Genomic DNA, 17826 nt, shown 5'->3' on the forward strand with positions numbered 1-17826 from the left:
ACGGACGGACAACGGGTGATCAGAAAAGCTCACTTGAGCTTTCAGCTCAGAGCTAATAAAGGAAAGGCGCAGTTGCACGGACATCGGGAGATGTTCTCCTACTAGCACCCAGACTATAAAAGGCGAATCGAGCAACATTTCATGCGTAAAAATCGAGAGAAGTGGAGAAGAACACATCAACCAAGTAAGTAATACTGTTGTTCAGTCTATTGGGTTCTAATAACAACATACCTCTTAAACGCTGCAAAATTTTCACTTGGGATCTTTGTTTCACTTTCATAGTTTGCTAAACAAAGCGCCTTATTGACCGTGATCGTCTCGAACTAATCAAAAATAATTGCAACAGCAAAAACGTTTGTACGGCGGATCTATAGTGTAAAAAATATAGGAAAATTTTGCATTTATGTTGAACTCCTTGTAAATATGGATTTAACAGTTTGTATGAAATATAATTAAAGATATATATATTTATGCTGACTTGTTGTTTATTTAGAGATGCCATTTCAAAAGAAATGTAGTATCAAAAATCATGCAACATTTTCCAAAGACTCGGAGGAAAAAAGTATTTTCAAAGTGCAGGGGAAAAGTGAAGGTAGAAGTTATAGAAAAATAAAAGGAGGAGGGAGAACTCAGTTTAATGGCAATTTACATTTGCGAAGGATGCGTTAAGTATACAGAGGTATGTTTTTAATAATCGAAAAGGGGGGTGTAAATATATATATGTTGTATGATTTTTTTTTAATTTGAAGATCAAAAGAAAGACTATGATGTCTTTCCTCTGCTATGTCTCAGGCAAGATTAATTCCTAAACTGAAGAAACCAACCATTGTGGCAGAATTAATTCAAAAGATTGAGAGCGGGGAAATTGATGACAGTGATTTAGATTTGATCATGACTGCAATTGGTTTGTTTGTTTGTTTAACTTTTTTAAAGACGTTTACTTCTTTACTTGACTCTCAGGACCATTGAGTTCTTGCGGGCATGTAGAACTGTAGCATCGAGAAGGGGGGTTAGATGGTTTTAATTTTTTGACGACAACTTTTAATACATTAACAAGGTGGAATTTAACTATACAACTATACTGCAATAAAAAAGGGGAAACCTATATTCAATGAAGATTTTCATACTCCATAAAGAGTGAAGCATTATGATGGGAAAACGTGGGGGGGGGGGGGGCTTCCCTCAATATTACGTATTTTTTGTACATTCAGTGAAAAAAATACGGTGATAGAAGACATGTATTTCACTAATTTTTCAGGTAGAAACCAATCCAAAAAAATGTATGATGATAGTGTAGTTGCAGGTACGCTGCACCAGAGCGATGAAACATTAAAACATTTCGATCCATCAAGTAAGATCCATTTACAACCCTATGAACACATTTTAATGTATTGACCATATTTTTTTCCATCAGGAACCAGAGATAAAACAAAGGATACCAAAGGAAGGTTCAGTAAAATGTTTTCCTTTTTTTCTTGTTAAGAACCTCTTTGTTTTCTTTTCTAAGGCTACATGAATGAGAGGAACGGCCCTTTACTTGCGTTTTTTAAAGGGGTGATAGGTGGAAATGGAGAATGCCATCATCATTGCTAATGCAGTAGAAAACATTTATTTCCTACAAAAGAGAACATTTATTGGACCACTTTCTTTCGCCAAGGCTCTTCTAATCTGCTCTAAGACAGGTGCAGTTTAAAATCTGAAATAAGATGATGTATATTAAGTACAATGCATACACTTAATGAAACACATTTTATTTACATCAATTTGTCATTTTTCTTCATCAATTCCTTAATACGTTTGATTTCCATTACGTTTGATTTCCATTACTGGAACTAGTCGCCCGCGTGGCGCAGTGGTTAGAGCGTCTGCTCTAGATTCGCGAAGTAAGGAGTTGATCCTTACGTCGCGGGTTCGAATCCCACTGTGGGACGTGGAGACCGGTCCTTCGGATGAGACCGTATAAACTGAGGTCCCGTGTCGCAGTAGGTGCTGGCACGAAAAAGATCCCTCACTGCTCAATGGCCGTAAGTGCCGAGGATAGGACAAAATTTGCAGCTCTCCACCGGCAAGTGATGGCGTCTCCATATGAGTGAAAAATTCTGTAGAGGGACGTTAAACAACATACAAACAAGCAAACAAACAATGATATTTTTCTTATTGAGATTTTTAAACTATTTTTTTTTTCAGATACACATTTATCTCTAGCAGGCATGTAGGAGAGCGAGCTGAAGTAATTGCTGTGGAACCAATTTTTGAAAACCCATGTCCAGATGAAGCAGTGGAGAAGGTTATTACTTTATTCTTAAGTATTCAAATTAAAAAATACATTTTTGATATGTCAAAGCAGCGGTTTTCATTAATTTTAAGGTACTGGATCATCTACTGGAGGAGGCGGGTGTTGGAGATTCGAGACAGTGGACTGCTGCAGGGTGCAAGGCTCCCCTACGTCCTTGCCTCCCGCATTATAGAGGAGATACATGTATATATTTGTCCCACCTGCCGTCGGCAGTTTGAGAGGGACGAATTCCTGTCTCATATGGATGACAGCAAACATGCTGATGATCTGGAGCATGGCAGAAAATACAGGAATGCTCTGATGCTAACAGGTGTAAATTTATTTTGAATTTCAATTTTCCATAAAATGAAAAGAGAAAAAACATGCATTATGTGAAACATAACAATTTTTCCCATTTTGCAGGTCACGGTCATTTCGAGATTAATATGACCAAAGCTTTGTTTAAGCTTTTATGGGATGTTTGTTTGGCAGAGCGTGCCAAAATGTTGGGCTTTAGAAGTCTAAAGACCCTTGCTTTATGCCAGTCTGCCCACGGTATATACTTCTGTTTTCGTATGAAAATGAGTTTATAACATTTTGTGTAGATGAAACATACACTTTTGATTATTAACATTTTTTCCACTCCCATTCTACTTCTTAATAAAACGTTAAATCGTTTTGCAGATCACCATAAAATTTAAGCTGGTAAATGTTAGAAATTTTTCTGTTTGCCATGCCTGCAGAAATGCTTCTTCCTTAAGTGCGACAGTCAAAAGAACGTGGGCAGATCCCGTCAGTTCAAGGTTTTCTTGACCTCCAAAGGACCCCTAATGAAAAATTAATGCTTAAAATTGTCTTTGATTTCAGCCTTGCCCTTCATGTATTTCGAGCAGGCGTCAGACGTAACAACAGTGAGGTAATTCTTGCCAGCAGGTCAAAATTCTCACCGTTGTTCTTTGGTCTGAATATGCCATTCTACATGGAGGCATATATAAGGGACTCCATGATTCGTGTGCAATGTCCATCAGCAGAACATGATTTCATTGCAGAAAATGAATCCTACACTGTGAGTGGGAACGAGAGTAAGGGTGAAGGGGGCGACTTTGATCTGGAAAACCTGAACAGAAAAAGTAAGAGCTTCATGCCACCAGGCCTCCCCACTGTTGAGAAATGGTTAACCTTTTGCAGAAATATTGACAAATTAGACCTGGTAATTTTTTTTAAAAAATTGCTGAAATTATTTTATATGAAGGGGGCGACTTTGTTCTGGAAAACCTGAACAGAAAAAGTAAGAGCTTCATGCCACCAGACCTCCCCACTGATGAGAAATGGTTAACCATTTGCAGAAATATTGAAAAATTAGACCTGGGAATTTAAAACAAAATTGCTGAAATTATTTTATATGATAAAACTGTAATCTTTTTCATTTTTAAAAAAATATCATGTCATTTTGATTTCCAGATCAGACTTAACATACAAACACACTTAGGGCTAACAGAAAAAGACACGGAATACATACACTTATGACATTACAGAGGAAATCACAGTATTCAGACATATCATTAGGGAACGCCAATACTTGCAGTAACATTCACTCACCACATTAACAAATAAGCCATTAGACAGCAGTTTTTAACATTTCTAAGAACACGCACAAAACAACAAAGATTCACATTACACACACATTACAACACACAAAATTTCATCCACACAGAAGCACACACCCATTTTCAGTTTGCCAGAACACAGAGAGAAACACACAAACATTGCAAACAAGACGAAAGATGAGATTACTGCACACATCGAGACACAGTTGGACATCCTAAAATCAAAGACCCTGAACCAAAAATGGAAAAAGATGAAAACAAGCAAAAAAGCTCTTTTATTGGAACTTGTAAAAGAACTCCACGAATTACAGGAGAATCAAAGCGATCCAGAATCAGATTAAAGGTATTGAATATGTAGATGTACAACTATTGACATTTTTTGAAAATCAAAATTTTATGTTGGAGAATTTATTTTTTCAAACCTGAATGTTCTGGACAGTAAAATTTAATGTTTTTGAGAGCTGTTTTCCTATACGCCGTAACCCCCATGCACCATGCATGCCTCCAATAACGGCAATCTTTTATCTCACACCCTACCCACAATTTGCTCTCCGATTGTGCCTTTCCGCATATGCAACAACATGACTCGTCTATGCCTCCCTAAAGGGTTGACTCTGTTGTCTGGACACCAACTTCTAAAGTGGATGGACAAAAAGAAGAAGTTGATGGCTGTGAGGAGATAGTTGTGGATGAGGAAGAGGATGATGTAGAGGAGGATGATGGAAGCTGATACTGTAGGCTCCTAAATATACATATATAGGATTTAAATCCAACGATTGATAAATATATTAAATTAAAAATACTTCAATTGCGTATATTTTAGGGCTGGGACGATATATCGAGATATCGATAATATCGATTCAATGTGAGGATAATACGCATATCGATACGTATGAAGAAATATCGACATATTGCCCCAAAAATTCTGACTAATGTTTTTCTTTGTTAACTTAACATTTTGGGTTTAATATGTAAAATAAATATGCTTAATATAAATATGAATATGAAATTCATAATAATTCAGACCAAAATAATTAAGTTTTACAACAGATACACAACTTCCTTGAATAAATTATTCTTATTTGTGAAGAGATGTCTTGTTCATTTCAATATAAAAAAAGAATTTATAACCAATTAAACATATCGTGATACATATCGTATCGTGGCTCAAATATCGGGATACGTATCGATATGAAAAAGATGTATCGTCCCAGCCCTAGTATATTTCATATATTTTATATTTTTTTCAGACTTCTACTTTCTTGACGTTTGGGCTGTTATACTCATAAAAAGCTCCAGATGGTGCCTTTATGGTTAAGGACACTTCTGCCGATGTTGCAGTGTACAGATCTTGGACCTATGTGATTGTCTAATTTTTATATACAAATATGTCTTCATATTATTATAAATTATGAGTCTTCTTATTTCAATGTACATCGTAAAGTTTAATTATTTTTATCCATAATTGATAATGTTCGAATTCCCCAGACTCTCAGTAAAGCATAATTCGATGCATATTCGAATAGTATGATTTTCCTCCACTCGCGTAACTTAATGTCCTTAAACCACCTGAGCCCTCCATCTTATACATATTAATACATAACACAGAAAGAAAAGGTTATGTTGCACTTTGCCACCACTGTGACTTTATTAATTATCCCAAATTTAGATTACATATAATTACGTAGATCACATTAAATGGTTATGTAATAATAACCTTATTAAAAATTGATATACAATTATAAATATTTGATTATCTACCCAATTAATATTTTAAATCAATATTAATCAATAATTCCCATTAATTATCTAATTAATGATGTGATTACATAATTTCCAAAACATCTATTCCTTGTGGTCTGAAACCGCAATATAGAAACAGATATGGTTTATCCATAATAAAAGGAAGGCGGAGGGGTGGAGGTGGATTAAAATCGCTTAAAAATTTTCCGTGTATAAAATCGCCGGCGTCCTGTAAGAAAGTGAGAACCCACGCTACATCTAAAAAGACGCACCCACAGTTTTCCCGCGAAACGATTCCATTGGTTCTGCCTTGCGACACTGCCTTAACTGACCATATAAGAAGATGCCGGCGTAAATTGCAAGCGCGATAACTCCAGCAAATGTGACCAAATAAATTATCAATATACATAAAGTATTTTAAGAAACCTTAAAATTCTTTTATCCATAATTGATAATGTTCGAATTCCCCAGACTCTCAGTAAAGCATAATTCGATGCATATTCGAATAGTATGATTTTCCTCCACTCGCGTAACTTAATGTCCTTAAACCACCTGAGCCCTCCATCTTATACATATTAATACATAACACAGAAAGAAAAGGTTATGTTGCACTTTGCCACCACTGTGACTTTATTAATTATCCCAAATTTAGATTACATATAATTACGTAGATCACATTAAATGGTTATGTAATAATAACCTTATTAAAAATTGATATACAATTATAAATATTTGATTATCTACCCAATTAATATTTTAAATCAATATTAATCAATAATTCCCATTAATTATCTAATTAATGATGTGATTACATAATTTCCAAAACATCTATTCCTTGTGGTCTGAAACCGCCATGTACTTGATTAAATCCCATTAATCAAGTTCAGACCCCAAGGAGAGAAGAAAAACAGCACCATAAAAAAAAAATGAAAGTGGCAAAGTGCAGATACACCCAATGAGACCAACCTTTGCAGAGAAAGACATATGCTCTGCAAACCTTAGCCTTATCTCAACAAATGCAACTACTATTCATGGTAGGTGAGGATACACATATGCCCCACCCAAAACATACATGCTATGTATACTTCACCAGTTTAACATAAAATGTCATCTTAACTTTATAGGTAGAACATGTATGGTAGGAATAAACATATGTCCCACCTTGATGCAATGTTATCAGGAAATATACATATGTTCCTGATGAATTCGATTTTGTATTATTCACACAAATGAAATCAAAATATAGTAACCCTAACTATAGGTAAAATAAGTAGGAATAAACATATGTCCCACCTAGTTTCAACGTTATCAGGAAATATACATATGTTCCTGAGCTCGCACTTTTAGAGTCCACATACCAATCACCAATGTCACGGGCACTATTAAGTTCTCCATTCGCTTGCTCACTCGATAGAGCCTGTCCAACTAGACATTAACAAATAGCCTATGGACATTGTTCTTAGGAAGGGTTAATTGGCCTAATATAACTTTTGAATGCATCCGATTTCCATCGACCTAAGAGTCTTATTTTGCTGTCGCTCATGCCAATATCCGCGCAATGAGATGCCATGCCTATCCGGAAAGAATGACTTGTTATTCTACTCATGTCCATGTTTGCAAATGAGAGACAGTTTTTAAGTATTGTGGAAAATTTACACCTAGTAACTGGAATATTTGGCACATAGCAAAAGAGTGGCCCATTTTGTATCCCTCTTAAACTTAAGTAACTTTTGAGGCATTGAACTGGACAATGGTTTTTGCTACTTGCTGAATGTATTGTAAGAAAAAATGGTTTACCCATGTGATGTTTATACGTAATAAATTTGATAATAATTTTGTCTTGTTCCATACAAATCTGATTGATGTGAAGTAAATTCTTATTGATTACTTTCTGGTAAGATGTTATTTCTCCAACCCTTAAAAACCCGTAGAATGCCAACAAAAACATTGCTTTGAACATGGCCGATTCAAATGCATTAGAAACTGTAAATGGTAAAACGTCGCATATTTGATGTAAAATATTTTTGGTAATAGGTATCCTAACATCTTGTGAAGGTTTCAGTTTGCGGGTTGATAACAGTAATTTTTGTATTAAAAAGGATGAGCATGGATCCCCAAAATTGTTAATCTTATGAATGTAACTAATAGCTGAGAGGTAAGATGCAATGGTCGATGCAGCATAGTCCCTCGAAAAGAGGTATGCAACATAATATACTAATATATGTTGTTTAACTGGAAGTTCAACCAAAAACCCATATTTCTTTGCAAAGTTTTGAAAAACTGTCCATGCATGGGAGTACGAAGCTGTTGAGGAACTTGTGAGACTGTAATCCAGGAGTCTCTGGATGTCACTTGTTAATTCGGAAATTTTGGAAGTGGAGGCACGTTGACTGGGTTTCTGTCTGCCCATGGCGCCAGTTGTAAGAACTGATTTACCTTAGAACGAGAAAGACAATCACATAGTAAATTTTCTTTTGAAGTCAAATGCTTTGCTCTGAAATAAATGTTATATTGTAAGCATGTCAATACTAGTTTTCGCAAAAGAAACATGATATGTTTATCTTTAGACGTTTGCTTATTAATGACATGAACCAATGCTTGATTGTCAGTGTTAAACAAAATGCACTTATTTGTCATAAATTTAGACCAGACTTGTACTGCCAGGACAATGGGATACAATTCTAAGACTGCTATGTTTTGGTACTGCCAACTAGTATTCCATTCTCCTTTAAACCACTGACTACCAAAAACTGCAGCATATCCAATGACACCTGAGGCATCAGTATATAACTTTAATTCACTTGAACTTATCCATTTATCAGGGAGAAACATTGAAGAACCATTGAAATGGCAAAGAAAATCCAACCAAACATTCAAATCCTCCTTAACTTCCTTTGTCATCCTAATTCTGTAAAAGTGCTTTTTGATTCCAATGGTCAAATCGATTAGTCTTCTTAAAAAGGCTCTGCCTGGCAATACTACATTACAAGCAAAATTCAGTAAACCTATAATTGACTGCAGTTCTTTTAAAGTTAACTTAGTTTGTTCCAAGGCAAATTGAATTTTCTTGACACACTTTAAAATTTTGTCTTTTGGAAGTCTACATTCCATTTTAATTGAATCCAATTCATAACCCAGATAGGTTATCACCTGTTTGGGACCACACGTTTTTTCAAGTGAAATAGGTACCCCAATTTCTGTAAACATAGCCAAAAAAGTTTTGAGCTTGTAAACACATTGTGTCGGTGATTTGTCTACAATAATAAAGTCATCCAACACATGTGAAATGCAAGATATACCCAATTTATTTTGTGCAATCCATTGCAAAGCTGTGGAGAATCGTTCGAATATTTTACAAGATGAACTTAGACCAAACTGCAGACAGGTATCAAAATAGTATTTGCTTTCCCATTTAAACCCGACAAACTTAAACTGTGTGTGGTGTAGATTAATTATTCTAAATGCTGACTTAATGTCTGTTTTACAACAGAATGCACCTTCCCCACATTGTTTAATAAAATGAATCGCATCTAAAATTGATGAGTATTGAACAAATGACTCATCTGGTGGTATGCCATCATTGACAGATTGGTTTTCTGGGTATGATAAGTGATGAATCATTCTATATTCACCCGGCTCTTTCTTTTCAACTAAACCTAATGGTGAACATTGTAAATTAGGGATTGGCTTACTTTCAAAAGGGCCCTGGATTCTACCAGCCAAAATTTCTTTTTGTATTTTTTGATCAATAATTTCAGGTTTTGCAAGAGCAGAATTCAAATTCTTAGACTCTATTCCCGGACATTCTCCTTCGAATCCTAAACAGAACCCATTCGAAAAACCATCAATTAAATAGTTAATTTCATCTTTATCATAACCAGATAACCAGTGAGCAAGTCTATTTACTTTGATTGGAGTTGGGCCCTTGCTTGGCAGTAGAGTTTGTTTTTGTTTGGGTAGACTGTTTACTTGTGTTGCCTGTTTGGTTTTGATATTTTTGCATGACACGAAAGGGGTGCTTAGTTGGTTTTGTACAGTGAATAAATGGGTGAACCCCTGCACAGTTATAGCATCTATGCTGAAAACGACAGGACATTCCTGCCTGACAGTGTTTACCTGAATGATATTGGAAGCAGGCACCCTTGGGAATTGATCTATACTGTAGGTCTTTACTACCTTTGCTTGGTTTCATTGTCTGGGTTGTTGTCAGTCTGGCATTGACATACAACTCCATGTGGACATCCCCCCAGGCAACTTGTCCCTGAGCCACGAGCATTCTAAAGTCTGTATCATACCCTTTCCAATTGCCCTTTGCATCTGCTATCTCCCTGACTGCTTCTAAATGCTTAGCTAGTTTTGCCTGTTGATCAGTGTATTTCATGCAATAAATTGCAGAAAATCTGTTCCATGCAGTAAGCCAGTCATGCATGGAGGAGACAGATGCGTCATTTGATGAATCATTCTCCACCTGGTGGATTGTCAACTTACCAGGACTGTCGCCATCCTCAACTTGTAAAGAAAACTTACCTTTCTTCTGCTTATCTTTTGAAAGAAGTTTTATGAAGTCAACATACTGGTTTGACCATATTTTGGACTTGAGTTGGTCCGACACCCTAGCATCTATTGGGACTGCTGTACTAACAAAACCACTGGGACTCTTACCTGCTATTTTTTCAGTATGGTTAATTACCAAGGCTTCAACAGATTGTTGAATAGCTTGGTCATTGGATGTACTTGGGGCAGTCGATTCTGACCCACAAATAACAGAATTAGTTAAGCCTTGATCATTATTGACAGAAACCCCCGAAGTATTATTACTAATACTCCCCTGACTAGTGGCTGTGGTGCTGCTGGTCACATTACTTATTAGCGTTGTCAACTCCTCTCTGATTGTAGCAGTGACCCGCTCGGTTACTTGTCTGGTAATGGTTTCCAGGACATCAGGGGATAGGGGCGTAGATGTCGCGACCGCTTCCATATTTGTTGATACCCGTCGTCTCTTGCTTTGTTGAGAGGCAGGAGTTGGCACTCTCCGAGATTTGCTAGATATTCTCTTTGGTGGCATGATTATATTTGTTGAATAGGTAACTGAAAGTTCAATAAACTGCATTTGGTTAGTGTACATATTCATAGAAATTGTTCTCTTCTATTGATCACTATAAATAGAATGCATAGTATATCAACATCCGGTCGCTATAAACAGAAAAATGGGATATTATCAACCGTTGAAATTCCGGAATACTGATCTCTAACTCACTACTGTACACTGAATTGATTACGAGCCTCCGATGGCATAACAGAGAGATTCACAGAAACAAGCCAGTAATTTATTTGATTACTGATTGGGTGCAGTAAAATGATCCTCAGCGAACCATAAGCGAGGATTTTTTTTTTTTTTATTTTAATTTTATCCTTTTTTTTTTTTTTTTTTTTTTTTTTAAATTAATTTATTTACTTATTATATTCTGAATATTCGGTAAAATGCGTTAACGAAAATAGAGTAGGTTAATCCTCGGGGAGGCATACAAAATAAATGACATCTCAGGAAACGCACAAGTAAATTGTGTTAATTCCAGTGCAATGAGATGAGCCTCAGGGAGGCATACAAAAATAAAACCGTCTCCGGAAACGCACAAGTAAATTGTGTTAATTCCAGTGCAATGAGATGAGCCTCGGGGAGGCATCCAAAAATAACACCATCTCAGGAAACACACAAGTAAATTGTGTTAATTCCAGTGCAATGAGATGAGCCTCGGGGAGGCATACAAAAATAAAACCATCTCAGGAAACACTCAAGTAAATTGTGTCAATTCCAGTGCAATGAGATGAGCCTCGGGGAGGCATACAAAAATAAAACCATCTCAGGAAACACACAAGTAAATTGTGTTAAATCCATTGCAACGAGATGAGCCTCAGGGAGGCATACATAACTAAAACCATCTCAGGAAACACACAAGTAAATTGTGTTAATTCCAGTGCAATGAGATGAGCCTCAGGGAGGCATACATAAATAAAACCATGTCAGGAAACACACAAGTAAATTGTGTTAATTCCGGTGCAATGAGGTGAGCCTGCCGGAGGCGTGAAAGATAACTAAATAAATAAATAATTAAAATTCTCTCAGGCAAATACAAGTAAATTATTGTGATTCTAGTTAAATAGCATTTGCCTAAATGAGGAAAGAATTAAAAACACACAAATTGTATTAATTCAACTCCGATGATTCAGTTCAATGACATGAGTGATAGGGAGGCTAAATAAATAATTAAATTCTCATGAACCATTTAATAAATTGTGTCACTCCCGTCAATTAAGCCCTAAAGCCGAAATAAAAGAAATAGCCGTGTGTTTAGGGACTGTTTTTATTATCATTATTTTTTAATCCATATCATTTCATATTAATTTATACATATAACGTTTTTAGATCTATAATATGTATATATATATATATATTTTACGAATAAATCTTATTTTCTTTTCCTTATTACACCTTTTTTTTTTTTTTTTTTAAGATTTTAACTGTTTGTTAACCGAATGAAATCTTAATCGTCAGCACATTCATCGCATTCTAGATAAAATAAGACCACGCAAACTCCGATAGAGATGGACATTACCCTGTTTATTCAGATGGACGCCGTCTGGAAGGAATTTATGGCTACACGCCTTGCAATTCGGCGATGGGAAAAGGTCATTATGCTCCCAAAAAGAAGCGAATTTGATGTCTTGAAGAGAAGTCTTAAGCAGAGCATTCACTTCGTCTACAATATCATTGTAATGAAAACTTTGGTTGAAACGTGGCAATAGTTTGCACACATGAATTTGGGAAACTCCATATCTACGATGGAGTACCGAGACAATAGATTCTAAGTTCCCAGCTAATTCTTCAGGAGAACTGACGCGTCGAACGTCATTACCCCCAACCATCATGATTATTTTATCGGGTTTAACCCGTTCAATGAAATGGGCATCCTCACGGAGAATGCCAGATACAGTGCGACCTCCAACACCTCTAAAAATTATTTGGTGTGTGGCTTGGAGGCCAAGATCTTCGTTATATCTATCATCCGCTTCACTTAGAAGAAATTGATGGAAGCGGCGAACAATAGAATGACCCAATATGAGTACTTTGTTAGAATCCATGAATGAATATAACGACAAAATGATCTTACCGCTTAAAATCGCTTAAAAATTTTCCGTGTATAAAATCGCCGGCGTCCTGTAAGAAAGTGAGAACCCACGCTACATCTAAAAAGACGCACCCACAGTTTTCCCGCGAAACGATTCCATTGGTTCTGCCTTGCGACACTGCCTTAACTGACCATATAAGAAGATGCCGGCGTAAATTGCAAGCGCGATAACTCCAGCAAATGTGACCAAATAAATTATCAATATACATAAAGTATTTTAAGAAACCTTAAAATTCTTTTAATTTATTACTATTTGAATTTTGAGCGTTGTGATAACTCTAATACATTTCAACTGAATTATTTGTCGTTTGATTTATATTGATGAAAAAAAAAATCAAAAAAGAAAAAGAAAAAACAAAACAAAACAAACAAAAAACCCAAACCAAAACAAAACAAAACAAACAAAAAGTTAAAAAAAAAAAAAAAAAAAAGAACAAACAGCCAAAAAAATGATTGAAACTGTTTGGAAATTTTGATCAAGATCTCCCTGCATTTTAGAAATAGAAAAGAAAAAATTTAAAATTGCTATCCTTAATTGAAATAGAGGACAATTAAACATAAGGGGGAGGGGGATCAAACGAATGTTTACTGAGCATGACATTGCATGTGTACACACTTTTTCAAGAAGGGTCTTTTCTTCTGTTGAATGAACGCACCACTTTTTTCTTTTCGGTAAAAACTTTGGTGGGGTTCCTTTCGTTTTTTTATTTCCTTCAATATGCTCACCTTACCCCCTCTAGAAACTTTTTTTCTACAGTATGCAAAATTAAGATACATTACTATTGCTGTAAATTTTTAGTTATTATTGTCACGAACGTATCGCCGTAGAAAATTGGAGCTTTTGACCGATATTAAAATAGATCAAGAGATTTCATTGGCTGCAATTGTTTATGAATAACCCGGAAGATGGGGAAAAAAAGTAGATAGGTTGGAAAAGGAGCCCATGTGAACATGAAGCATTTGGAATCGTTTTTAAAGTAACAAGAATGCAAAAATGTTCCTGAGAGTGGGTGTTTGCTCGGTATAGGTAAACTTTGCATACTTTTGCGCATAAATTTCCGCATGAAATTATTGAAAAAATAAGTTTTTTTGATTATAACCACATTACTTACCACTCAGTCATCTTCATGCACCTTGTTTATATACTGACGTGATTCGAAAAGCACGGAATTTAACTCTCATTTTGTTAGTAAACAATGTATACGATTTGGTTGATTGACCACCAATTGTGAGTTTAAGTACCAGATGGTGGTGTGTGCCCAACCTGATATATGGATTTAAAATGAGAAAAGCAGCTGTCCACACTTGAATGTCCTTAATTACCCTTGCTTTAGTTTTTGGGACCAAGGTGAAGTTACCCTCTTTCATAGAAAAATATTTTGTCTCGTCATTTGGGTCAACCCCATGTGAATTTTCGACCAACAGGCCCAAATTGATGTAGTCGCCATTTACAATTTAAAGTTTTAATCTATTTGGCACTCTGTAGCCTAAATCGTTATCATAATTTGGTGTTAATGCAAAGTAACTATCATTTATAATGTCAGGTTCTGTACCTGCACTCTGTTCCTGTGCGATATTGGTTGCTTGCAGTGGCTCTGTAGGCATGGGGGTCTGCTGGATCTGGTCTCATTCTGCTTGCTACTCAGAATATCTGCCAACGCTTGCGACACTTGTTGCAGCTGTTCGTTAGATAATGACAGTGGCAAGTGGCCCGTGGTCTCGCTAGCTTCTGGTTGACCTTGAGCGGGAGGAGCGCCATCATTCCGCTTGGTACGCCTGCTTGGCAAGGGCGTTGGGTCACGCTTCATTTTTGGCATTATCGTTAGGTGCTCGTTATGCATAGGCGTCGGAACCGGGGGGGGGGGGGGGCTAGGGGGCTTAGCCCCCCCCCCCACTTTTTTTTCAAAGATAGGCATAATATAAGCATTGAAAATTGGGGCTTACCTTTTTTCGTTGGTTTAGCCCCCCCCCTCCCACTTTCAATTAGCCACCCCACTTTCAATTTGCTTCAGACGCCTTTGTTATGAAATACACAAATGTAAATGTTAAAATTTGACTGACCAAAGAAGAAAACAGTTTGTATTTAGGAGACAATTAATGGAATTTATACTTATATATATGACCATGTGTGCCTAGGCGAACGGAAAATATTGAATCCAATCAAAATCAGAGAATTATTCAAACCATCGACCGTGTTCAAAAAGATAAGTAGCGAGCGAACACAATCTACGACGCTCCACAAGCTTAAGTACGGAAGCCGGTTGGTGCCAGGTAGAAAAAATATTTTATCTGGCGGCCGCCAGATAACTTTCTGGCGGCCGCCAAATAATTATCTGGCGGCCGCCACATAAATAACTGGCGGCCGCCAGAAACTTATCTGGCATAATTTCTGGCGGCCGCCAGATAATAATATGGCGGCCGCCAGATAATTTCTGGCGGCCGCCAAATAACTTTCTGGCGGCCGCCAAATAATTATCTGGCGGCCGCCACATAAATAACTGGCGGCCGCCAGAAACTTATCTGGCGGCCGCCAAATAATTTTCTGGCGGCCGCCAGATAAAAAGATCTGGTGGCCGCCAGATAACTTATCTGGCGGCCGCCAGAAAGTTATTTGGCGGCCGCCAGAAATTATCTGGCGGCCGCCATATTATTATCTGGCGGCCGCCAGAAATTATGTGGCGGCCGCCAAATATTTATCTGGCGGCCGCCAGAAATTATGTGGCGGCCGCCAGATAACTTTCTGGCGGCCGCCAGATAAGTTATCTGGCGGCCGCCAAATATTTATCTGGCGGCCGCCAGATAATTATTTGGCGGCCGCCAGATAATTTCTGGCGGCCGCCAAATAACTTTCTGGCGGCCGCCAGATAAGTTTCTGGCGGCCGCCAGTTATTTATCTGGCGGCCGCCAGATAATTATTTGGCGGCCGCCAGAAACTTATCTGGCGGCCGCCAGATAAAATATTTTTCTACCTGGCACCTACCGGCTTCCGTACTTAAGACAATAAAAAGAAATTTTACAAAGGACAATGGTGCACGTGAAAAAAAAATATCAAGGCCTAAAAAAAAAACACGTTTTACCTCTTGAAATTTTGCAGAAACTTAATTTTTTGCGCTTCACGTCACGGGTTTTGGTGCTTAGGTTTGACTAATAACCCCAAAACCCCGAGGTTAGGATGATGCTAATACCAGGGCGGGACCCGAAGGATAACCCCGAACGACAAAATATTGAGAGAAAAAAAACAAGCCTAGTGACGTTTTGATAAATGGATTTAACTTTGAGTGGTTAAATCACATTAATGCTGTTTTTTTTCCCAATGATTTAGCAACCCTCGAAGTACAATATTCATCTCGCCCTTCGGGCTCTGTGAATATTGTATTCCTCGAAAAATTAATCATTGTATTGACCTCAGAAACAGCAATAACTTTATAGTATTTCCTAAAACAGTCTGTAAATATATGCATGTATTACCGGTTAAGGATAAATATACATTGAAAATTCAGATAATAATTTCGATAGATGAGAAGGTTTACTATGTACATTGAATAAAGGTACAAATGTCAATATATGAATGATTTCAAAAAAAAAAAAAAATAAATAAATAAAATACTGTGTCAAGAATCTTGAATTCATCTCAAAGTAGTTTTATGCTATGTTTGTAATACTCATCAAATAGAAGACGAATTCCATTTCATTCGTCAATACCCTAGATATCTAAATTTAAGAAAAAATATATAAATGAATATTATTACAAATCGCCAGGTACATTTAAATTAATCCAATTGTTGGATACAAACCGCATATCTACCTTGGTTGGTTAAGGGAAATATATCCATTACGCTGTAATATTACGTATCGAAGATCTATCGTGTTAACCTAATTTCTATCTGTGTAAGGTTTATATTTTCAGATGTCTGTACATTAAAACAGCATCGCTATATATTGTATTATAACTTTGAATTATGTATCGTACTGCTTTATTCAATATATTATTGTATTGTATACTATAAATGAGTGGAACTATGGGACTGAGGAACACTTGACCAGGGGTTTCACCCCCCCCCCCCCCCCAATTTAGGCTCATTGAGAGTCTTAAATTTTGTAATATATGTTATTATATGTTATTTTTGTAAACTGATGGGCTGTAATGCCCAAAGTTATATATTCTGAATTAACTTAATATACAAATTTACAGAGTTACAGGATTAAAAAGCAGATATTATAATTGTCATTTGTTGCAAAAATTGTCAAATGAGGCATGGGATGAATTATGTTATTGAATGTTTGTTATGACAAAGGTGTCAGTAGCGGAGAATTAAATACTAAGTTCACTGCTATTATTTACATCAGTTTCATTGTGCTGTCCATGAGTGAAGCATATGAAAAACTAACCCTTGGACTTTACCTTTTTTAAAAATTCCAGATATCATGAGACAATTTCTAGATTAGCAGTAAATTTACTTTTTAAAGCAAAGCAGACTTTAGTTTATTTCCTATCAAGGGCTAATAGAGAGAGAAGAAAGCGTTACAATTGTAGATAAAGATGAAGACAGTGATAAATTATTATATAAAACAAAATTTCAGGAATTTTTTTTTTGTATGGACAGAACAAGTTGTGTTTTAAAATGTAACATTATGTAGTTAAAGAAGTAATTTCTAAGCGAATTAATAAATATAAAAGGGAAGGTTATGACTTTGAAAATTATTTTTAAAAAAACTGGCAATATCGACTTGAATTTTGTCTACCCATTTACGTAAAAGAAATGCACAATGAGTCAAAATAAAAAGGTGTATGTTTGACTCTATGAATACACAATAAAGTCCAGGCTAGAAAAAAATGAGTAAAATAAAAGCAACCCTCGTTAGTTCCTCTTTGTACTTTCAGAATATTTGATTCGATGTAAATACACCTTTTACTTTTTTTTTAAAGGTGGATAGCAGAAATTTATTCTTTCCATTAATACGGAATATTTCGTCTACTTGATCACGGCGGTTGTGACCGATCGACAGTGGATGC

At 36.3% G+C, this 17826-nt stretch overlaps 1 protein-coding gene and 1 pseudogene across 1 annotated transcript; one reads left to right on the forward strand and one right to left on the reverse strand.

Annotated features, from left to right (window-relative positions):
• The first annotated feature begins 783 nt into the window (after positions 1–783).
• Positions 784–4612, forward strand: LOC133188263 (uncharacterized; annotated as a pseudogene).
• A 4910-nt stretch (positions 4613–9522) lies between these two features.
• On the reverse strand, positions 9523–10731 carry LOC133188605 (uncharacterized). The gene has a single exon (XM_061324098.1). The coding sequence runs from the start codon at positions 10688–10690 to the stop codon at positions 9524–9526; it is 1167 nt and encodes a 388-aa protein (XP_061180082.1). The 5' UTR covers positions 10691–10731; the 3' UTR covers position 9523.
• Between the last annotated feature and the right edge of the window lie 7095 nt (positions 10732–17826).

The sequence above is a fragment of the Saccostrea echinata genome, unplaced genomic scaffold, assembly GCF_033153115.1.
Source record: "Saccostrea echinata isolate AGI-Se365-2 ecotype Australia unplaced genomic scaffold, CSIRO_AGI_Sech_v1 ptg000016l, whole genome shotgun sequence".
In the NCBI taxonomy this organism is placed as follows: Eukaryota; Metazoa; Mollusca; class Bivalvia; order Ostreida; family Ostreidae; genus Saccostrea; species Saccostrea echinata.

Excerpts from the sequence above, each read along its gene's own strand:
- LOC133188605 (XM_061324098.1), bottom strand. The coding sequence starts at position 10,690 with ATGCCACCAAAGAGAATATCTAGCAAATCTCGGAGAGTGCCAACTCCT.